We start from the raw sequence: 22,652 nt of genomic DNA, 5'->3' as shown, positions 1-22,652 counted from the left end.
GCGTAAAATGGATTTTGAAGTGAAAGCAATTCAAATTGTTTCTGATCTCCGAAAAACGGTGAATTGCATTCGTAGGTTTTTTACATTGTAACAACCACGATATTAGCTATATAGCAAGAGGATGTAATTCTAAATATTGATTCAAACGTTACCGAAAGAATACCTATGACTTCCGGTTTGTGTTTGTTGACTAACACATGTGGAGTTTCTTCTATTAAGCTTTTGGGCAGTAGAAGTTTGTTTTTTCGACTGTATTTTGAGTGCGTTTTATATATTTGTGTGTGTCTTGTGTGTTTTGTGTTTTTGTGTGTTCAATTTACTGGTAAGTACATAGTACTTCCTTATTTTATGCGGCAGTCGCCGCGCAATAATGGACGCTGACGACCGGCCTCCGGGCCGCCCGCCAGATCCCAATGATCCCCCCATACCCGACCCTAATCCCCAATCCCTAGACCTATTTTCCTACACTCCTGTTGTAACAGCTCCTTTGTCGTCATTTGAGGCAATGGAGACTCAAACGTCTATTAAACGCAAACGCCCAATGGAAAGCAAAGAAAACGACACGAACACCGAGGACTCAGTATCTCTGGCATCGAAACGTGATAGAATCTCCGCACCATCACTCATAGCTCGATCGAAATACACAGATACCGACGTTGCCCCGTTCATAGTATTCGTATCGTATGCAGAGGTGGACCCTAAGGCGGGTTCAACTATGCATCCTGTAAGGTTTGGTCAGTTGCTGTTAAAAAACAAGGTAAGAAATATTACTGAGGATGGCATAAAAAAGGTTGGTAGGAACCGTATCTCAGTGGAATTTAAAGCCCCAGCAGACGCCAATGCTTTCATAGACAGCAGTTTCCTCAAAGAAAAAGGCTATGTTACATTGATCCCTACCTTTAATATTACCCGCATGGGTGTAGTAAAGGGTGTCCCAGCAGACTGGACGGATCTAGAATGCTCGGATAACCTAAAATCCCCTACAGGTTGTGGAAAGATTCTGAAAATAAGGCGGTTAAACAGGAAGGTTACCAATGATGGGAAAGCCGAATGGTTACCCACTTCATCAGTAGTTCTAACTTTTGATGGGAGAGTTCTCCCTGAACGTGTATTTTGCTGTCATAATTCACTTCTTGTCGAGCTTTATAACTACCCCACAATTCAATGCTTTGGATGTTGTCGGTATGGTCACACCAAGACCCAATGTAGGTCCAAACCACGGTGCTTCCGCTGTGGTGGAGACCACTTTGGTGAGGGATGTTCAGCAGATGAAACTACCTGCCTATTTTGTGAAGGACATCATCTGGCCACCAGCCGACAATGTCCTGAGTACCAAAGGCAGAGAAATATAAAATCCTGCATGTCACAAAAAAACCTGTCATATTCTGAGGCAGCAAAAATATTCCCACCAGCCAGAAAGTCCTTTGCTGATGTTGTCGCATCAGCTCCTTCCCCCCAACAGTCTCTCCACCCATCCCAATTAGCTCGTCCCTATCACTCTCACCAAACTCCCACTACCACATCCTACAGGAAAACTGTTTTCCTGCCCCCAAAATCCCATGCTCCCCTCTCCCCAGGGTATGATCGTCAGGCCCACCAAAATATCCTGAATAGTTTTTCTCTCCCCACTCCCGCCAACGGCTGTGCCCTTCCCAACAGCCCCTCTCCCACTGAAAATATCTCAGCAGTAGAGCAAATAGTAATGTTGCTCACATCTATACTCACATCCTTCCCCTTACCAGACCACGTTGCCAGTAACTTGATCAACCTCTTCTCCAACCGCAAAATTCCATCTCCTGCAGTGGAACGCCAGGAGTGTCCTACCAAAAAAACATGAGGTCACTCACTTGATTAACTTTCACACTCCAGCTATCTTCGCTATAGCAGAGACGTGGCTAACCCCACGCCTCCATTTTAATGTCCCCGGATATAGCGTGCTCCGTGATGACCGTCCCGACGGTTATGGCGGAGCCGCTATACTCATAAATAATTCTTTCTCCTTTTCCCCCCTCTCCCTACCCCCCCACGGAGATGAGATCAATGCTGTAGGTGTTAACCTGCTGGGCATTGATTTTATTTCTATCTATATCCCATCCCCGAACCCCACCTGTCTCCAATACGTCAAAAGTATTTGTACCGTCCAAAACCCCACTATAATCTTGGGTGATTTTAATTGCCACCACGTCCTTTGGGGATCTGACCACTGTGATGGCCCGGGGCTGGACCTTGTCGATCTAATCGATGAGGTCGGGCTCTGTGTTGTCAATGGTGGGCTGGAAACCCGCCTTCCCAGACCCGGACAGAGTAGAAGTTGTGTTGACCTTGCTATTTGCTCAACCAGCCTAACGGGCCAGCTGGAATGGCAGCGCCTAAACCACACCCACGGTAGCGATCACTATCCTATCCGCACCACCCTTACTAACAGATCGCTGCCCAGTAGAGACAAACCTCCTCTCCTAAAATACAAGCTCCCGGATGCAAACTGGGACTTGTATTCCCAAACCCTTGACTCCCTGGTCCCTTCCTTGCCAGAAGTTTCTCCTGATAACCTCGATGCCTGTATAGAGCAATTCTCTGAAGCTGTCTCGTTGGCCGCTGAACATAATATTCCCCTTAAAAACTCGGCCTCTGGAAAGCTTTCGTCCCCGCCGTGGTGGGACCGTGAGTGTTCTGCCATGGTCAAAGCCCGGAAGGATGCCGAGTCTAGGTACGTGGGGTCTATGTCGGTGACCAACCTGATTGAGTACAATCGGATTCTTGCTAGATCCAGGCGTCTCTTTAGAAAGAAGAAATACGAAGGTTGGAAAAAATTCTGTGCTTCCCTTTCTCCAACGTCCCCTTCCTCGATCATCTGGAAAAAGTTCAAGGGATACAGCCGTGGCTGCTCAACCCAGAATCCTTCCACTATTCCACATGACCTGGCTCCCAACTTCCTGTGCAAACTAGCCCCGCCCTACGTTCCGCTTAGCGAGGAATGTCCCTCACCCCCAAACCCCGCCATCCTGTCCAACGATCCCTTGGATCTACCCTTCTCCATGTCCGAGTTAGAAGCAGTTCTGAACCACGTCCGTGACTCAGCCCCGGGGATTGATGGCTTTCCCTACTCCTTTTACAAGAGGTCTGGAGCTCTTTGCCGCCAGTACCTCTTATCCCTTATCAACTCCTGTTTCTCTCTTTCCCATATCCCAGATAACTGGAAAACCCAGCTTATCATTCCTATCCTGAAGTCAGGAAGAACTCCCAACAGTGCAGACCATTACAGACCAATCGCTCTTTCTCCCGTCATTGGTAAGATTCTTGAACACCTCATAAAGAACAGGCTGGAATGGTTTGTCGAAAGCCGTAGCCTTTTGGCCGAATCCCAATTCGGCTTTCGCAAAGGACTCAGCACCATGGATAGCATTGGCGTCCTTGTCACGGATACGCGGATCGCTCTCTCAAAAAACGAGTCCTAGATATCTCGGCTGCATATGACAATGTCCTCCTTTCCGTGCTCAGTAGTAAACTACGCCAGCTGAGCATTCCGGCTAAGATGCGACGATGCATTTGCAACTTGTTTTCCGGTCGACATGTCAAGCTCCACATTCCCGGTGTAGACTCTGTTACCAGAACCGTTTGGAGAGGTCTCCCTCAAGGCTCGGTCCTCAGTCCTCTACTTTATAACATCTACACTTCTGACCTCCACAGAGCCCTTAACAGTGACTGCCGGATCTTGCAGTATGCGGATGATCTCTGCCTAAATCTGCCGTATGAATCTATAGATCAGGCCTCGGCGTCCATGCAGGTATCCCTCGACTCCCTAAATCACTGGCTCGTCTCCCATGGCCTTAGTTTATCCGCCCCCAAAAGTTCATCACTCATTTTCACTCGGAAAAGAGTTATCCCGGATGTTCGCCTGGAAGTTGAAGGCCTCCCTATAAATTTAGGGAACTGCGTGAAATTTCTGGGTGTCATCCTGGACTCCAAATTAGCAGGTGTCTCTCATATTAACTATGTCACGGACAAATGTGAGAAGAAATTAAATTTGTTGCGAGCTCTCGCAGGCGTTTGGTGGGGCGCTCATCCGTTCACCTTGAAACTCATTTACAATGCCACAATAAGGAGTTTGCTGGACTACGCCAGTTTTTGGTTGGAGCCGTGCAGCAAAGTTGCACTGGCCCGGCTCGGTGTTGTTCAGTCAAAAGCCCTCCGCATTGTATTGGGTTGTATGAGGTCTACACCGATTAACGCATTGCAGGTTGAGAGTGGCGACCCTCCTCTTCTCCTTCGCAGGCAGTACCTTGCTGACAAATTTACGTACAAGATGGTCCTTAACTCTAACCACAAGCTGCTGCCGAAGCTGTCCACTCTGGACAACTTGCTCGGACGTAGTTCATATTGGAGACACAAAGATCCCCCTTTGGTTTTAAGCTCATTCAGAAAACTACGTATGGTTGGAGAGAATGCCCCGATTCGCCAGTGTAGTAAATTACCTGTCTTCACCTCCCCATACAAGGTCCTACACTTTCTCCCTAATTTCACTCCTTTCATTGGCGTCAATAAGGAAACTGTTCAGGCAAACGATTGCTTTTCCCACTTCGTCAATGATAAGTGGCCTAATCACACCCAAATTTACACGGACGCTTCAAAGCTTAGTCCGGATGGCAAAACAGGGGTTGCCGTCTATCTTTCAAACTTCAAAACTTTTCTTCAATTCCAGTGCCCTCCAGAGACATCCGTGTTCACTGGAGAGTGCATTGGAATATTAGAGGCATGTAAATTCATTTTTTCGCATAGCAATATCACGAAAGCTATAATTTTCTCCGACTCCAGAAGTGCCCTGGAAGCTATCGTTAAAAACTCAGTAAAAGATAACCTCCGTAGTCCGATAATTATAAACATTAAAGAACTTTTGTGCCTTCTCTCCAGTAAGGACGTAGAGGTAATACTTGTATGGATACCAGGCCATACGGGCATCGCGGGAAATGAGTGCGCAGACTCAGCTGCCAAGGCGGCTATCTACAGCAGTTTAGCAGACACGACACATTACCGCATAGAAACCTATGACTTGATCCATAAGGCGAAAGCTGACCTCTTCAAAGCCTGGCAATCTTACTGGGATGTTTCCAGTAAGACCAAGGGTGGAGCACTTGCAGCAATTCAGCCCTCTATCCCCTCCAAACCTTGGTTTCACAAGTTCAAAAAGGTTCCAAAGCGGGTTACGTCAGTAATATGCCGTATCCGCATTGGTCATTGCTGCACTCCAGTTTTCTTACACAAAATCCGAGTCCTTAATAATCCCCTGTGTGAGTGTGGTCTAGAGGAAGGCACCTTGGACCACATTTTCCTCAACTGCCCCCGGAACAAAGCTTGCAGTATGGATCAAGTCATAAGCAAGCTTAAGATCCAAAACCCAGTTAATGTCCGCCACCTCCTTTCCTTTTTCCCAAATCCCCAAATTATATGTGCTTTTATTAAATTTATTCACACTAACAATATAAAATTGTAAATATTATATTTAGTCTATGGTTGTAAATAATCTCTATGATAAGTATGTATCTACTAACTCATATTTTGTGTTGTTACAGGCAGCGAAATAACGCCTGAAAAAACTTTAAAGTTTTAAGCCCGCAGATTACCCATGTGTGGTCACTACGCGACACTGGCAGTAATTGTTGCGCAAGACAGCAGATTGCCAAAACCTTAAAAAAAAAAAAAAAAAAAAGAATACCTATCTACTATTTACAATTTTACAGAGTTAAATATTTACAAGTTAAAAAACAAAAAATTATTAAATTAAATTAAAGCATCAAAAAATTCATCGGCGTCGCTGCCGGCTGGGAGTGTGCCCAAAAGGCTGGCAGCATTGCCACGTTGAATGGCAATGCTAATCCTCTGAGCGAGGTAAAAGCCAGCCTTTGGGTCACGAGAAGTGTCAACGAGACGCTTTGCTAGGTCTTTAAAAACCTATGTACTTTGATTACCTATCTACTTAGGTAGGTAATCGATCAAAGACAGAATGTACTATGTAACGTTAATAAATCTAGGGCTGATGTAGGACCGAATTAAACAAGTGTGAAAATAAGACATTTTCTCGCCGTGAACAGTTTTGTTTAGAAGTCTAGTTCTACTGGAGCGATACAAGTTTCTGAATCTAGGTAAATGTCTAAAGTAAAAATAAAACACAAAAAACGGTTTTTAAAATTGTTTATTCAAACATACTTCATGCGTACGTTATCAGCTCGATTTCATTGAAACCCTTCAATGTTCTGAAAAAATGTTTGTATCACTCACTGGAACTTCCACCTTAGTTTTAAGTCCTTAGATTTAATATTTACAAATTTGGCGATATTTTATTTATTTGTCTGACTGGCCACATGTTCTTCCATGTCAGCCCGAGTAACGGCTTTTTTTGTTTGGCTATCAAATATAGCACTAGCTGATGGCTCCCATGACCACATAACACGTCGAGTGTATGCGCTCAACATATCCATTTTAGCTGGGGTTGGGATATGATATTCGCTGTTTCGTTTTCCATCTCTTCCGATGCTAAAATAATATTTATAACCACTGCTCTTCGACATTGCTGCAATCCAAGGTTCTGCAAGAATAATAAAAGTAATCAAAGCTAGCAAAGGAAAAGTGGAATTATCTTGTATTGATTGAAATCAATCATAAACATAATTCATAATCCTATTAAACATAATTTAAGTTGTATTTTACATATTTCCTTATTCTATTTAGTTGTCGAACAACTTCTTGTATACCTAGTGTCTATTTGCATCTTGTAATAGTACTAAGTTGTAGTTGTTAAGGTAATTATACTGTTAGTGTGCTAAATAAATAAAATAAAAATAAATATTAAGTAGCAGACAAATCAATAATATCATGAAATTAAATAAATTAAGGTGTCTACCCTTTACAATAAACTTAGTTACTAGTAACACTATCTTCATAAAATAAACCTAAATACCTTTTATTTCTTTTATAAATAAAACGGATCCTACAGCATAGAACATTTCATTTCTATTGATTCTATCCGGCGTGTCTATGGTGATCGCTCTCTTGACTCTCTTCATGGCACGGTAATCTAAGTTACTCACAGCAGACTCAAATTGTTCCATATTGTATAATCTCTTGACTCTTATTGGAAGAGCTTGATTATCAAAAGGCTTATTTAATGCGGAACAAAATAGATTACATTGATGTATTCTGAAACAAAAAGATATGATTATATCACAGGCCTATTACGAATCACGGTTACGGCGATTAGGACTTCATCATGAAGAATGGTATTTCATAGGAACTCAGTTTTGAATAATTCGTAAAGTCACCCTTTCGTGTATTTTTCTATTGGCCTTGACCATACCATTCAATTTAAGAACAATGTCATATAATAACGAACCTGTCTGTCAACGATTCGCCTGAGATATCGATCCCTCCTAACATCAGTGCATCTATGATGTGTAATGACTTGCTATACATTTGATTGTTACCTTCGCCTCGATATTCTTTCACTACCTACATTAACAAAAACATTTAAAATTAGTCTGCGACATCAATGAACGTTAGATGGTTTTCCTCTCCACTAAATATTGTACATACTTCTCCATAAATGAGTGTTTTAGCTGGTAGTGTGATATGTAAATCCACAACTGTTCTCCACGAATTTGCTTCCAATTGAAATACTTGTTTACCGCCACACCCTAAAAACATAAACCCAAATTATACACGTTAAAAGTTTCTTCAAATTGAAATATGTAATGCGACAAATATGATGGTATAAACATTAATTTGTTACCTATAAATATTCTTAAGTCTGGACTATTTTTTCCACTGCTTAAAAACATTAGATGCCAGTCATATACATTCTTGAAAAACACTTTTAAATCAGCTCGGTTCTCTAAATACTCTGGTGGTTTATTTAAAATATTCGATTTAAAGGAATATAAACTGTGCGACTCCGTGGACGGTTTCTTCATTAAATTTCTAATTGCTGTTAATGTATCATCATGACTAAGCCGCTGGGGCTGTGTTCTCACGGCATCGGGTAACTAAAATAAAATGAAATTTACGTTATTCATTATAGCTGTGTGTGTAAGAGCTGCGCACAAGGTATATTATTAAGTTCTGACGACAAGCATTTTTATAACAAATATGTTTTTGTATTTTGTGTTTCATTTCGTCGACGATAAGCATGTGCAATGCCGCTTTTTGCGCCGCAGGTAGGAAACAAACCCGCCCACTCCTTCCCAGTCTAAAACACAGTTAACTAGTTCTGAATGATCTACGATATGCGTCTTCGAGGTAAATGAAACAAGCCGCGAGCGTGGCAAATAAAATATAGATAAAGTAAATGTATTCTTACTTTCCATAAAGCTAAGCACTGTTCTTTCATTTCGGCCTGCGACGTTTCAACTAAGTTTTTATCTTTACTAAATTTAGCTATTTTAAGTAAATTTTGGATCTGTCGTTCACCAAGTCTGAAAACAAAAACATATTTGAGTGATTTTTCCAATATTATGGTCCCAAATTTCGGAGTAATTGTATTTTTCGATGAGGATTACTTACAAACAGTTGCTTTTGTAAATGTAGTCGAAAAAGTTTTTATCAGACTTAATGACGCTTAAGGGAACAAGTTGTGAAACATCTCCGCCACGTTCGACGTCACTCCACAACATAGAATTGACAGAGGCTAGGTGTTGCTCAGACGGCTCTGTGCCTAGCCTTTTCCACATGCATATCAAGTACCGTTCTGAATTGGCTGGTCTGGACGTCACTGGTTTATGAATACAAACTGAAAAGAGTGGGAGACAAGAACAAGATTAAAATTTGAAGACTGCATTATTAAATTCCTAATTTATTTATTATATTGTCATTTTTTACCATATCACAATACAAAAATATGAATTACCTTTGTCAAAACATCTGTATAAGATGTATATTAATCCAACACTAAAAAGTGTGAAAACATCAAAGAGTTTGACTACGAAATGTCCTCCAGTTCTCACCAACATCAATGCAGCAAGACACTGGCACAGGTACAGTTGCTTAGAGAGTATTTCTTGTATATTTTCCTGGCCTTGCACTGAAAATCCCTGAAAAACATTTTGTTTTTGGTTTGAACGCAAGTGCTAGCTAGCCTCCTAAGTTATTTGAGTGGCAGGGCAAGGTAGATAGACATAATACAATATGTTTTGTATATTTACACACCTGCAACTCACTGCTCAAATACCCCAGGTTTCGCCGAGGTATTGAGCGCTAAAGTACACTAATTCTCATTACACACACTCAAATGAGTTAAATTTATTAGAATGTAATAAAACTTACACCATCTGCCATCAAGAAATGTACACCTTTATCTTCTGTTTGTCTCAGAACATGTTCTTTTAATGATGAAAGATTAGCAGGATCAAATATATTTCCATCATCTTTCACACCATAATAAGCATGAAAAGTCTCTGGTGATCCAGCATAGAAATCAGAGAGTTTGAAATCATTAAGACCTTTTAAAGTGAATCCGAAACCTAGAACACAAAATAAATAATAATAAATAATTACAGATTTTATGACAACAGCTTGTGATGTTTTATAACTATGCTTTTTCTATTAACATTATCAAGATAATATCGCGTAATATCATCGTCATCGTCTATATCATCTATAGCAAAACTACATGTTGTCTGAACCATAACGTCACTTAAGATTGATACACCTATAAGTAGTGTTAAATATTTAGTTATTTACCCTTTGCTCTCCAGCCTTTTCTAAACAACACATATTCCGAGAATCCTCCAGGACCAGCACAAACATCGGCAAAATATAATATTTCTTTAACATCCACTGCATCTTCGCCGTTTTGTTTCTTAGGATTTGTAAAATTAAAATCGAATACAGCGTCGATATTTGCCATTTTTACGGCAGCTCTGTTCAAAAATACTACGGAGCCAATAGTTTCATAGGGATTACTACGAAAACGAGCATGCCTTAGATCTTCATCATCTAAACTGTCAAATATAGTCTGAAAGTATAAAAATATTTAAATTGTATAAAATAGACTACATTAGAGGTTTTAAAAAAAATTAAGTATGTTTATAGTAATGATCATCCAATACCTTTGAATCTAAAACCCCTTTCAATATTTCTGGGTCGACAAATTCTGTTTCATCATCAATTGTTGTTTTCTTTGGCCCTCTTCTTAGCCATTTCTCTAAAACCTCACCGGAACAAGGTTCTTCTGAGGCAGGATCGAGCCATAACTGTAACAAAAATGCCAAATAATTTTTATTTCTTTGAAAATTTGCACATTAAAAAAAATACTCCCCAATTAAGGTATTTAATCCTTGTGTCACATGGGGTTTCACAAACACTCAAATAAAATGTACAAATACAAAGACACCCAGACTACAGACAAGCATTTGTGGATCTCACAAATGCTTCTCCTACGCAGGGGTCGAACTCACAATGCATGGTGCTCAGTGTGTTTGGCATGGTGACTTCAACCACTTGGCTTTGTGTGCAGTCAATAAACTAGGCACAGTAATAAAGTAAAAATATGTCACATACTACTTGCTCCCTTGCTTCTGGCTTGGATTCTTCAGTAATATGCTTAATTTCAGGTAAAGCACCAACTGCAGATGGTTTGGCCCCCAAACCTCTCCTGCCTTTTTGTGTAGATGCTTCAACAGGCTGGGTTCTGCCATGCTCAAATTTCCCTAAACCTTTTCCTGGCTTGAAACCCATGTTCTTCATCATACGTTTAGACTTTTCAGAATATTCTCCACTGTAGGCATCTTCAAACTTATTGTTTGGATCTGAATTAATTTTATTGTAAAATGTATCTCCGGAATCTTGAAAGGTGGGTCTTGTTGAACCATCTCCATCATCTCCCTCATCAAATCCTGGCCGATAATCATCAAACTGATCACTTGGTGAAGAACAATTTTCACTTAAACTACTTCTACTAAGTCTGATGTTCTCTTCTGGGCTTTGATCTCTGTAATTTTGCCTAATTTTACCCGGCTGTTGAAAATCACCATAATTGTTTTCAGCAATTGGAGTTTCTGGGCTTTCTTTATCTGATTCTTGCAAAGCTAAAAACATTGGTATTTTTAAATAAAAATATATTATTAAGAAAAATATCCTACAGTTAATACTTGACCCAACAGTTTATGCATTGTGATAATGGGTCACCATTATTTAACATAAGTTATACTGATAAAAATCATGTTTGATTAAATTATAATTTTAACAAGACTCAACACAATGGCATTGCTGTTAAAAACAATCAAAACTTGTTATTGCACAAAGTATACTCTTACCAGAACCATGAGATGTTGTAGATGATGCTCCGTAAGTATCAGCCCGAGAACGTTTCGCAGCCACAGTGCTCTCATCACTGCTAGAGTCATCATCTGAAGGGTCTGTTTACAAAAAAAAAACATTGTAATAACTCATTATGTAAAAAGTAATTAGAATATTCCGAAGTAAAAGCAAAAAAATAAGAATTAAATAACAGACAAAGCACAGCGAAAAACGAAAATGCATAGCCTAATGGGAAGGCCAGTGAACAAGTGGTTGGAAACTTGAAGTAACAAGGGCTTCAACATAACATTAATACTAAAATATCATAACTTTCGCTACTATTCATTGCATTGCCAGATGCTTACCAAACATTTTCAAACAAAGCAAGACACCAGTTACAGATACGTGAAGTTTTTTGAGGTTAAACGCCGACAATAACAAGTATCATGAGTTTAGCAAAAAAGATAGATTTACAATAGATAATCAAAACTAGGGATAATTTAACAGTAAAAACTTACCCGAAAGATTCATGTTTGCCTTTATGAAATAACAATAAAGTAAATATCAAACGAATTATCTAAACTGACAGTAACGTATCAACACATTATAAAAAATTGTAACAGGTTTTTACAGCAAAAAAGCTTCTCATATTGCTATTCTGAATTTTAGATAGATAATGGTTTATTATAATAATCAACAATTTCGTACACTTTGCCACACACCGTGTTATGTTGTTAAAATAAACATATACAACACATTTCACACAACTTATTTTTGACGGAAGTTGAGGTGACTATTCGCAATATTGGTTGCCAGCCCTTGGTATAGTAATAGTACTAACCATGTACTAACAACTGAACCGATACCAAGCTAACAAGGATTAAAAGCTTTTTTTTTGTTTTGCCAATGTTGCCAGGCTTTTTTGTTTACTTATGGTTTACTTAAAAGCTGTGTGCTATGTAAGTGCTATATAAAGTGTACCCGAAAAAAAGCAATTATAAGGGCCAAAACACATAACGGCGTTGCGGCGCCGCGCCGCTAAAATCGACAATAGCGTCACTCATCACCGTCGACTTTAGGCGGCGCGGCGCCGCATCGCGGCACGCTTTCCAGCGTAATGTCTTCATAGCAGAGTAATGTCTTCTTAATAAGATATAGGCAATAAATTTTTCACGATGGTCCATGGTAGAAACACGTCTATTGACAATACACCTACCGAACGACAATAAAACGCTCTTTTTCACGACGCAGCAACGCAAACTGCCGATTTTAGCGTCGCAACGCAGTTATGTGTTTCGGCCCTTAAGCCAGTTAAAATATTTATCCTCTAACTTCACATAAATGTAAAATTTTAATTAATGATTGGCTATGTAGAAAATATCGTTAAGGTTTAGAATTAAGACCAATTTGTCCCATTCACTTTTGTATCACACCCTCACCACACAGTTTACAACTTACATGCTTAAACGCACGCACGCACACACACACATACACATACATACATTCCCATGTAAAAAAATCATCCCAACATCGTAACACACTTCATTTACCCTTTTTTTATGATCTGTTATTGTTATTTTATAATTTTATCAGCTATAAGTCACTTTTTTGTGTTTTTCTAGTTTTAAGTGCTTTTCTATTAATTTCAATGTTGGAGCACTCCCCATCTCGGAGGTAGGCTTGGCGCTAACAGATGCGACACAGTTTTTTAATAACTAATGCGGCTGTTAATTGTGCGTACGCATAATTAATGTTATTCACTACTTTTTTTCCAATAAATGTTTGTCGATTTTTGAGTTTGAAAACAAAATAATATATTCATATCGTTGAAAAAGCCCTAAAGGTATGGCCTCAAGCAGCCGCTCGACGCGCGTTTCCAACGACAAATATAGTATCAGACAACAGAGTACTACAAGCTTCATGACCCCTTATATCCCCTACCCTACCTTTACCTATACTTGTCTCGCGCGGGCGGCAGGAAAAAAAGAAACAGCAGCAGTAGTAGCGAGTTGTGGTTTCGGAAAATTCAAAGCTGTTTTTAAAATACGATACCTACTCACGTTTCACGAGCGGGAGCGGTAGCGAGTGCGGTCGCGAAGACGTGGTGGGTTCGTGTTCGTGTGTGATGTATTGTTTGCTAGGTCAAATCGGAGTTCTAGCCTGAACAGTTCTAATTAACTCCACTGTATTGAAAGACATGATGTAGGCGCGCTAACATTTATAGCGACAAGTTTTGGTTGAACTTACCTGACGTCGCGATTGAATCGCGCGCTTCGCCGCTAGTTCGACGTGAACACACAAACATCTCACGAGTTTGTTATTTCAGCGAGCGGCGCGCGCGCACGTCTCTATAAAGGTAGCGCGTTTCGTACGTACCTGAACACTTGGATATTACGCCATGTTTGATATTTCGCCTGCGAGTCAACGTAACCGAGTACATACACTTATTATAAACTCACTTTTCTTGTTTGTTTGTCGTTAATTGGATTTTGATGAACAATTAAAAACGTGGATTTTGGATTATTATAATCTATTATATTTTTTAATTACCGTAAAATAGAAAAGTGTTTTTAAGGGTTTGCATGAATATTTTCTTGCATAAAAATGCTTAAACAATAACTTTATGAAATACTTGAGAATTTTCGTATAATCTTTATATTTTGTCATGTTAGAGTCCAAATTTTAACAAAAACTGTTTCTATCCACCCCAAAAAAACTTATATTCACCCCGTTTTACCGTATCTACACAGATGGCGGTTTGACGTCCCGATTCCACGTACGCGCCTTTACCTTCACTGAAGTACGCAATTTTATAGGTTGTGGGTAGTTCTAATAAACTTATCAGTGGGACTGTGCACTTCGCATTATACGGATAGCAGGCAAAGCGCACCAGTTGCAGAGATAGTGATCAACCGGCTCTTTGGATACAGACCAAAACGAATTGCTAGGTCCGTAGCCTGTACCGATACATGCGTAATAGAACCGGTGAATTTTTATATACCTACCATAAGAACAGCTCTGACACCGTGGTCAGGAGACGTTTTTTACTGCTGGAATGATCAAATTAATCAATTGATATGACCAAAACTGTATAATGTAATATGGGACCCGCGCATCCATATTCTTTAGTGAATCCCCTCACTAATTCCTCGCATTAGTTTTCGACTTTCCGCTGAAACAGTAATTTTCGGATTTTCGTTGAATTGGCAAGTTATAGCTAATTCAACTAAAATCCGAAAATCAATTTTGTAGACACGTAGGTACATATTAAAAGTGTTTAGAACTAATTTTTATGAACGCCTTTAACAAATTTAATTTAAACAGTTGGATTTAATTTATACACAATAAAGGCAAATATTTTTAAGTAAACATACATTTCTCGCTACACAATCAGCTAGTTACATTTCAGTGTTGTATAACTTAGAGGTAACGTATTGGTAGTAGCACGATATGACATTATTGTACACATACCAATACATACTACAATTTGTTTTTGAATGGGAAACATTGAAATTACGCGATTAACAGTAACTCGCGAAAATTTTGATACATTTTTTATAGTGTATCACCGTAATCCTGTATAGTGCCAGAAGCTTATTTGTGTATTTGAAAACAAATTATTTAAATAATATTGAGTGTTTTTTTTTTTGTTTAGTGACCTATACGAACTATAACAAAGAAATCCGCTGTATATTTTTAATTAATTGCGTATGGTAACTATGGTGATGAAATCATAGTAATTTAGGAACGGGACGATGCTCCTGGACGCATTTAGGTCAACGCATGATTCCGACGACGTCATAATTCACTCCTTTTGAGCCTTGAAAATTAAAGGTTTAGTCATTATTACTAAATATAACAATTAGTTTTGCATCAACTTATTGTTGAATACTGCTTGTCTATAATTAGTCTAGCGTCAATAAAATGCGCGTAAGTCGTCGTCGTCTTCTCCGTCGGTATAATCACATTCTAACAATTTATTGTGACTTTAGTTCAAGTAGTTTCCGGAAAAATAACTGAAATTATTTATTACTATATTTAGATTTAAGAAAAAAATTTTGCGACTACCACATGATTGATGGTTACAAACATGCCTATAAATAAATATCGAGAAAACAATATAATAACAGCACTGTTTAAATGAACTATGTAGTAATTGCTAAGTATTTTAATTAACATGCAGAAGATTTGACATGGTGTATGCCACTCTTACATGTGTATCTGAGGAGTATTGAAAAGGAATAGATAAGCTAAACTAACAATTTGTCAATATGTACCAAATTCTTATGTTTATTCAAATCATACATTTAACATGAGTCAAAAACCACAATTTTATTCTGTTGTAAACATCATTGTTAAACCAATTTTCTTGGTTTGAAATTAAAATTATCTTTATCATCTTGAAGTGTCTTTCTGTATTAATCTAACCTTACTTAAAATAGTGTCTGTTGCACTACACTTATTAGCAAACTTTCACTTGATTTCTTTGACATAGGCATCCAACTCTGCATCTAACTGCTCAGCGGTGGGTACAGGGCGCTTGCCTCGCCCAGCACCAGCCCCGCCGCGCCCACGACGGCTGTTGCCGCCACGCGATCCACCGCCACCTCCACCCTGGTTCCTGTTTGCTCCACCTCCTATTAAATAAAAAATATATCTGCTAAGCAAGCAAAAATTATCAAATAAAATATTACACCTCAAATGCTGTAGTTGACTGAGATTGTTATTTGAGGAAATTATTGCACATCCTGCAAGGTAGCTTTTTCATTATACAACAAGAGGTTTTATTGTGTGGTTAATTTTAGCAGTATATCTAAATTATAGTTTATTATTACCTCTGCTTGGGTTTCTCCTGGGTGGTCCTCCACCAGCATTGCCGCCACCACCACCAACACGGATTCTGTCGTCACTTCTAAAACTGCTAATTTCTGATGTGGCTAACTGTATATTCATAGCTCTTCCGTCCAGTGGTACACCGTTATACTGTTTCATTGCCTTTAAAGCATCAGCCCTTCTTTCGAAGACCACATCAGCAGTACCTAAAAATATTAATAATCAGTGTAAAGTACGGCACACAATATAAATAGTACTCATTTGGTGTAATGTTGATATACAATTATGCCTACCTAAAGATCTTCCTGATCGGTCATAATGTACAGCGGCACTCTTCAAAATGCCAAATTCCGAGAACAGCTCCTGTATGTCAGAATCTGATACTCCAAAATCCAGATTCGACACTAATAATTTAGTAGGACCAGTTGTGATAGCCGACATGGCATTTCTTTGAATCTTCCTTTCACCAGAATCATTGAACATGTCATGTTTCCATGTGCTGTTAACATCGCCCTGAAATAGGTGGTCCTTCAAAGAGCTTGCCGTGGGGCTGCTCTATGCCTCATTGAACATGATTACACCCAGGTGTAATGCGGCATACAATTATTGTTAATACACTGCTACAATTTTGTAACAAGAATATGACTTTATAGAATTACATTTAATATGAAACAATACAATACAGACAAAAAAAACTAATTTGACTGCACAATGCATTACAATTTTTTTTATTTAGCTCCAGAATTGTTGTGAAAGTTTATATTTTGTCACTGGTACACTGGTATACACTTGCAAATATTATTACTGGAACTGGCATCTATGTCACGTTGTGAGTAAACACCACATGAAGATGCTTTCTTGTCTGCCCAGCTTGCAGCTTACGAGCCACATACTCCTCGGTGAACTTAACACGGTGACTCAATTCCACCAGTATGCCTTCACTACCCTCAGCAAATAATTAGCTTGTCAAATCGCGGGATCCCAGTGAGAGTTGAAGAGTAGATTTTGTTTGTTGCATCTCAAAAGCTTGATGCCAAACAGCTTGCTAGTTATGTTTCGGAAAATATTCCTTGCCAGACTGCAGAATCGCCACAAGAAATTTGACAAACCGCCCGACAATTATTGAAACGCTTGTCGAAGCAAAATTAAGACCATCGTGATCACTGTGAGCAAGAGTTAAAGTAATATATGGGAGAGTAAACTGCTGCTATACTTATGATGTTCGAACAGAGAACTGAATCATCGTAGCAACTATAATCGTGATGAATTATATATGTATTTATTTTATTATTTGATGATGCGTCATTTCACCACGTTTGTCCGCCATTTGCAATTTTCGTAACCATCTAAGTAATAATTTACCCTTGTGTAATTTGTTGATTTGGATATACCGCCACGATTTCTACCACGTAACACGCCACCCGTACGGCCATTTCGGAAGGCACCTCCAGCGCCTCCACCTCCGCGGCCACCTCCAGGCCTTCTGTTGACAAATTTTCTTCCAGCTCCACCACCTCCTCTGGTGGTCTTATTTGCTTTTATGATATCGTCTAATGCCATTTCAATTTGATCAACCATCTTGCTGGATATATTACACTTTGGCTGCAATTAGAACTTCAAAAACTTCTTTCCCTAATTAATACGCGCGCGCGACTATGCCGACCGATGACAAAGACGGAATTAGATGTAAAATCCAGAGACAAAAATATCATGAAATAAACCGAACAAACGCTAGAGTGGAACAGAGACAAATACACAAAACCGTTAACCGTAACGTTTTATATTCTATTAGTCTTTGGTCTACGTAATGTCATTTTCGATATTGTCAAGTTTCTATAAATAATACCAGTATTATAAGAGTATTATATGTATTATCTATGAAATAATATTTGCGGAGTCCATGAAAAGAGGTTATTTGTTGAAATATTTTAGTTTAAGACCAAAACTAGGCTCTATCTAATATCCAATAACGAAATTGGCGTTCTCTACAAGCGAACATGGCGTTAAATAAATACATGCACCCTCGTAACATCTATAAAACACCGCCAAATTTTGAAAAACTTGCAGCTTTATATCCTGAGTTTTCTGCTATTTCAAATGCGGTAATATCATTATAGTTGAGGAAATTATTCCATTTAAATCTTTTTTATCATTCACATTATTTTAAAATAATATTAACTTTGTGTTGCAGGATGTTACTGGCAAGGTGACCATTAATTTCAAAGATCCACTTGCACTGAGAGTTTTAACAAAATGCCTTTTAAAGTCTGACTTTAATCTTGATGTTGACATTCCCGAATCAAGATTAGTTCCAACTCTTCCTCTGAGGCTCAACTATATACTCTGGTTGGAAGACCTGTTGAGTGCCATTCAGAGAAATAGCGATATCAAGGGAATAGACATTGGTAAGACCATCAAATTATTGTCAATGACTCAACTCATACCAAACACAATAGAAATTGAAATGAGTTACACAGCTTGAGTAGCTGTAATCTAAATAATTAACTCATAGATTACAAAACATTTATGTTAATTTCAGGCACAGGAGCTTGTGCAATATACCCATTGTTGGCAGCTGTTAAAAACAAATGGCACATGTTGGGTACAGAGAGTGACTTAAAAAGTTTTTCCAAAGCAGAAGAAAATATCCAGAGAAACAGTTTACAGGATCTTATAAAATGCAAGTACAAAATTATTACCGTGTATGTATTCAGAGTAATTCATACAAAGAACCTATTTGTAATTGTTAATTAATTTTTTAAATTTGTTTTTTTAGTGAGGAAGAATGATACAAAGTCTGTGATAAAACATGTTTTTATGAGTCCAGGAAATGAAGAGTATGACTTTTGCATGTGCAATCCTCCATTTTATAGTACCTTACAAGAGCTGTGTGAGTCACGAAGTCCGGCCAGGTATTTTATTGATATATTAAATGGAATAACTGCTGATAATGGGGTTTATATATATTATAATGCTAATCATTCATGCTTTTGCTTGATTTGAACTCTTGGGTTAAATCGAATCCTCTTCCAAATTCTTATTTTTGTTATGCGTTCCAACGAAGTTCACATTGTGGAATGCAATAAACTCATTGAGATAATCACACTTCACAAATAACAAATGTTTTTCTTCAGGCTTCCTCCTAAAAATGGCTTCACAGGATCACCACAAGAGCTTATCACTGAAGGTGGAGAATTGGAATTTTGTAGAAAACTTATTCTTGAGAGTAAAGAGCATAGAGACAACATTTTGTAAGTAGAAGCAGTATTAGTCTTTTATACTAAATACATACATGTTTTTCAGTTAACTATGGTCTAAATTATTGTATTTTTTTCCAGATTGTATACTACAATGGTTGGTCACAAATATAATTTGAATGTCCTTATACAAGATTTAAAATCAGAAGGTATAAAATTTACACATACAGAGTTTTGTCAAGGTCGTGTCACCAGATGGGCTGTAGCTTGGACTTACAAAGATTATGATTTGTACAATTTAGGTATGTACTATTATCGCAATTTTAGTTATTTTAATATAAATGTAAACTAATCATAATGACTGTTTACAGTACCTCCAAGAGACAAGCCCAGAAAAAAGAGCACTTCAACAATGTTCTTATTACCAGAAATTTCAAGTTGCAAATATAGTACTGATGGTGCTTTAGAAAAAATTAAAGAAATTTTGAATAGGTTAAATATAATTTACAAAATATTTGATAAACGAGGTAACACTATATCACTTGATATAATTGCAAATACTAACACATGGTCAAATCAAAGGCGGAAAAGAAGGTTAATGAGAAATGAAAGTCCTGCAAAGAAGTCCAAAATGAATCATGAAGAAAATGAATCTAGTAATCTTGATTCACAATCTGGAGGTGAAATCAATGGAAATGTTGAAGAAAAAACAAACAATACCTCATCTTTAGATAAATGTTTGTCTCCTACAAAAGAAGAGTCAAAAGAAAGTGATCAACCCTTAGTACATGCATTTTTCAAGTTATTGAAGAAAGAGAACGAAATTTTTCTAGAAATAGAATTTCTTAATGGTAGTGCCGGTAAAGAAGGATTACATCAAATTTTACAATACATCAAAAATAATTGGAAGTATTTCCTTTGTTTTATTTTCTTTTATTCACTCCCGAAATTAACTATTAGTAACTAAGGTACTTTTTTCTCGTTTCCTCAAGTCAGATAAATTTGCTAACATGTAGAATTAAAACAGAAAATATGCAGTTTTGTGTTGTTTTATGTAAAAGCAATGTTAAACAGTATTATAATTTAAACAATAAAAAAGATAAATCTTAATACCTCACGCACAATATGTATAAATTCGTTAATGCATTATAACAGTAAAGGTACCGCCTCATGCAGCCGCTCGATGCTCGTTTCCAGCGATAAATATGGTCACGTGTCATGTAGCGACAAACCTGAAATATTTTTTTTAGGTGAATATTATGATTTTATCGTACATTGTTTCCATACTTTACTAATATTTATGAAATGTTTTAAAGGATTTCATTATTTACGGGAATTAATTTAGAGACCGTTTGCAGCACCACTTTTATGTAATTTAAATTGACTAGTCTTGACCGCTTAATTTTTTCTTTTCTTTTCTCTATTCTATAGTGTATTAGTTACCAATGATCTTTTTTCCCAGCAACAAAGCTCAACATTTTGAGCTTTATCACTACATATCACATGACCAGATTTGTCGCTGCAAACGAGCGACTGCAAAGGCCGTAGCTCAAAATTTTCAGCTTTGTCGCTACCTTTCCTGCGACCATATTTTGTCGCTTTTTCGAGACGCGGAAAATTTAAAAGTCACGTGATCAGATCGCGAGCGACGATCGACCATGAGGATACGCCTTAACGATTTTTTGCGAGCATTTCAAGCTGTCTATGGTTATTTTATTCTGCTGATTTTGTCTATGAAATGCTATTTGACTGCTTTTTTTGTTTATTTCGCGCGTTTTCCGTAAGTCACGCATAACAAAATAATTTTGATGTGCTATGAGTATCTATAATTTCAATTTCAATTATTTTAATACATTTGTGAGTATGCCGTGCAAGTTGTGGTCATTGATCGTATTTGGTAGAAACTATTGGATTCATCGGTTAATAAAGCTTGTTCGACATTAACAAACAAGCGATGTTTACGCATAGTATTGGACTCGTATTTCTAAACTTATAAGGAGGATAATAATACATTTATTAGACAATTTATGAAATGAAATCTTTCCTTTAAAGTGCTATGTTTTCCAGATGTAACGTAATTTGAGACAAATATGAACGCAATTAAATCGAAGAGGAGTTGGGTAGACGACATGGATGAACCGCATGTTGGTATGTTAACTTGAGGAATTTTTATTATTCATAACGTTATAATTATCTCACAACAAAAGTATACAATAAAATTCTTAAACGAGAAAAGCTTGCATAGTTACGTAAAATCTTGGCATCTTAAAATTAAGACTACTGCTCAGTTGTCTCAAATGTAACCCATTTCTCTGATTTAATTATTTATCTAAAATAATCTTTTAGATTCTAAACAACCCAAAGGAAAAACAGGAGGTAGCAGAGAAAGTTCTAGCAATAGGAAGAAATCTAAGCCAAACAATAAAGGTGACACTGAGAAACCATGGTACCTATTTCTTTTTTTTGTATTTTGTTTGTTATAATTACTGTATTTGACATTATCTTGTGTCTTATATGATTAATATACCTACTAAATTTATTTTCAGTGCACCAAAAAAAACACAATTAGAGACTGATCCATTAGTACTGCAAAGAAGACAAAAACAAATTGACTATGGAAAAAATACAGTTGGATACAGTAATTACACAATGATTGTGCCTATGTATGTTAATGCTTGTGTTTTTATAATATCTTTATTTGAAGTTACACATAGTTATACTATTTACTTTTGATTTAAGAGATCAACGGACTAAGGACCATCCAAAAACTCCTGATAAGTTTACCAAATATAGTCGCCGTTCCTGGGACACATTGATAAAAATGTGGAGGAAAAAGCTTCATGAGTATGATACTAATGCTGGTACTCCTGAAGAACATAGTGAAGGTGATGAAGACAGTGATTCCAATGAATAAATTATCTAAACGGAGACTTCTTTGAGCCTCAACTTGCTATTTTTAGACTCATCAGAGATAGTTTAAGTGCAACACTGACTAATTATAGTAACTGAAGGACATACAATATTTAGGATTAGGACTACTTACATATAACTATTATTAGATTAAACTGAAAAGTAATTATTAAATTAATATCAGTGAGTGAGCATCAACAAGTGAATAGGTCTTAATATCTATTCATTGCTTTGTTAGTGTGCTTAGTAGTATAAATTATGATTTTCATATACAATCTAAATTCTATCTTTTATTTCTGCATTCAATGTAAGGTCTATAAGTATTTTCTTGAGAGCATCATCCTAGTTTGGGGAGCAGAGTTCCTAACCTTTTATGTTTGCACTTCTGGCCTAGCAATATGATAATGATTATATTTTAATACATGAAAA

The 22,652-nt window shown here is 37.6% G+C and overlaps 3 protein-coding genes and 1 long non-coding RNA gene across 6 annotated transcripts; 2 read left to right on the top strand and 2 right to left on the bottom strand.

Annotated features, from left to right (window-relative positions):
• On the top strand, positions 1–5,707 carry LOC113498513. Its single transcript, XR_003401027.1, has 2 exons — positions 1–322; positions 5,568–5,707. It is a non-coding gene; the product is annotated as an uncharacterized LOC113498513 (long non-coding RNA).
• A 463-nt stretch (positions 5,708–6,170) lies between these two features.
• LOC113498702 (cap-specific mRNA (nucleoside-2'-O-)-methyltransferase 1) lies at positions 6,171–13,795 on the bottom strand. Of its 2 annotated transcripts, none has more exons than XM_026878818.1 (14): positions 13,660–13,795; positions 11,301–11,402; positions 10,546–11,072; positions 10,095–10,238; positions 9,727–10,000; positions 9,310–9,506; positions 8,894–9,077; positions 8,551–8,776; positions 8,348–8,462; positions 7,781–8,033; positions 7,585–7,685; positions 7,385–7,500; positions 6,953–7,191; positions 6,171–6,580 (listed from the first exon to the last, which is right to left on the bottom strand). In XM_026878818.1, exons 1-14 carry the CDS (start codon positions 13,721–13,723, stop codon positions 6,333–6,335), a joined length of 2,790 nt encoding a protein of 929 aa, XP_026734619.1. In that variant the 5' UTR covers positions 13,724–13,795; the 3' UTR covers positions 6,171–6,332. The 2 variants fall into 2 exon arrangements, with proteins under 2 accessions (XP_026734619.1, XP_026734620.1); XM_026878819.1 differs by lacking the exon at positions 13,660–13,795 and adding an exon at positions 11,802–12,107.
• A 1,750-nt stretch (positions 13,796–15,545) lies between these two features.
• Positions 15,546–17,808, bottom strand: LOC113499040 (THO complex subunit 4). Of its 2 annotated transcripts, none has more exons than XM_026879368.1 (4): positions 17,479–17,808; positions 16,410–16,644; positions 16,119–16,322; positions 15,546–15,920 (listed from the first exon to the last, which is right to left on the bottom strand). In XM_026879368.1, exons 1-4 carry the CDS (start codon positions 17,692–17,694, stop codon positions 15,757–15,759), a joined length of 819 nt encoding a protein of 272 aa, XP_026735169.1. In that variant the 5' UTR covers positions 17,695–17,808; the 3' UTR covers positions 15,546–15,756. The 2 variants fall into 2 exon arrangements, with proteins under 2 accessions (XP_026735169.1, XP_026735170.1); XM_026879369.1 differs by having other exon boundaries at positions 16,410–16,629; positions 17,479–17,805.
• A 127-nt stretch (positions 17,809–17,935) lies between these two features.
• LOC113499038 (U6 small nuclear RNA (adenine-(43)-N(6))-methyltransferase) lies at positions 17,936–21,732 on the top strand. The gene is made up of 9 exons (XM_026879366.1): positions 17,936–18,218; positions 18,308–18,521; positions 18,656–18,796; positions 18,893–19,028; positions 19,251–19,367; positions 19,455–19,615; positions 19,685–21,093; positions 21,381–21,461; positions 21,660–21,732. The coding sequence occupies exons 1-7, from the start codon at positions 18,114–18,116 to the stop codon at positions 20,278–20,280; spliced, it is 1,470 nt and encodes a 489-aa protein (XP_026735167.1). The 5' UTR covers positions 17,936–18,113; the 3' UTR covers positions 20,281–21,093; positions 21,381–21,461; positions 21,660–21,732.
• The last annotated feature ends 920 nt before the right edge of the window (positions 21,733–22,652 follow it).

The sequence above is a fragment of the Trichoplusia ni genome, chromosome 11 (assembly GCF_003590095.1).
Source record: "Trichoplusia ni isolate ovarian cell line Hi5 chromosome 11, tn1, whole genome shotgun sequence".
Lineage (NCBI taxonomy): Eukaryota > Metazoa > Arthropoda > Insecta > Lepidoptera > Noctuidae > Trichoplusia > Trichoplusia ni.
This window is presented reverse-complemented; position numbering and strand designations above follow the sequence as displayed.

Excerpts from the sequence above, each read along its gene's own strand:
- LOC113498702 (XM_026878818.1), bottom strand. The coding sequence starts at position 13,723 with ATGTACTCGGTTACGTTGACTCGCAGGCGAAATATCAAACATGGCGTA. Across the intron at positions 11,073-11,300 it reads TACAACATCTCATGGTTCTG|CTTTGCAAGAATCAGATAAA; the intron begins GTAAGAGTATAC and ends CAATGTTTTTAG. Across the intron at positions 8,463-8,550 it reads ATTTACAAAAGCAACTGTTT|ACTTGGTGAACGACAGATCC; the intron begins GTAAGTAATCCT and ends TTTTGTTTTCAG.
- LOC113499038 (XM_026879366.1), top strand. The coding sequence starts at position 18,114 with ATGGCGTTAAATAAATACATGCACCCTCGTAACATCTATAAAACACCG. Across the intron at positions 18,522-18,655 it reads TATCAAGGGAATAGACATTG|GCACAGGAGCTTGTGCAATA; the intron begins GTAAGACCATCA and ends TGTTAATTTCAG. Across the intron at positions 19,029-19,250 it reads GAGTCACGAAGTCCGGCCAG|GCTTCCTCCTAAAAATGGCT; the intron begins GTATTTTATTGA and ends GTTTTTCTTCAG.
- LOC113499040 (XM_026879368.1), bottom strand. The coding sequence starts at position 17,694 with ATGGTTGATCAAATTGAAATGGCATTAGACGATATCATAAAAGCAAAT. Across the intron at positions 16,645-17,478 it reads AATCAACAAATTACACAAGG|GACCACCTATTTCAGGGCGA; the intron begins GTAAATTATTAC and ends AGCTCTTTGAAG. Across the intron at positions 16,323-16,409 it reads CCGATCAGGAAGATCTTTAG|GTACTGCTGATGTGGTCTTC; the intron begins GTAGGCATAATT and ends TAATATTTTTAG.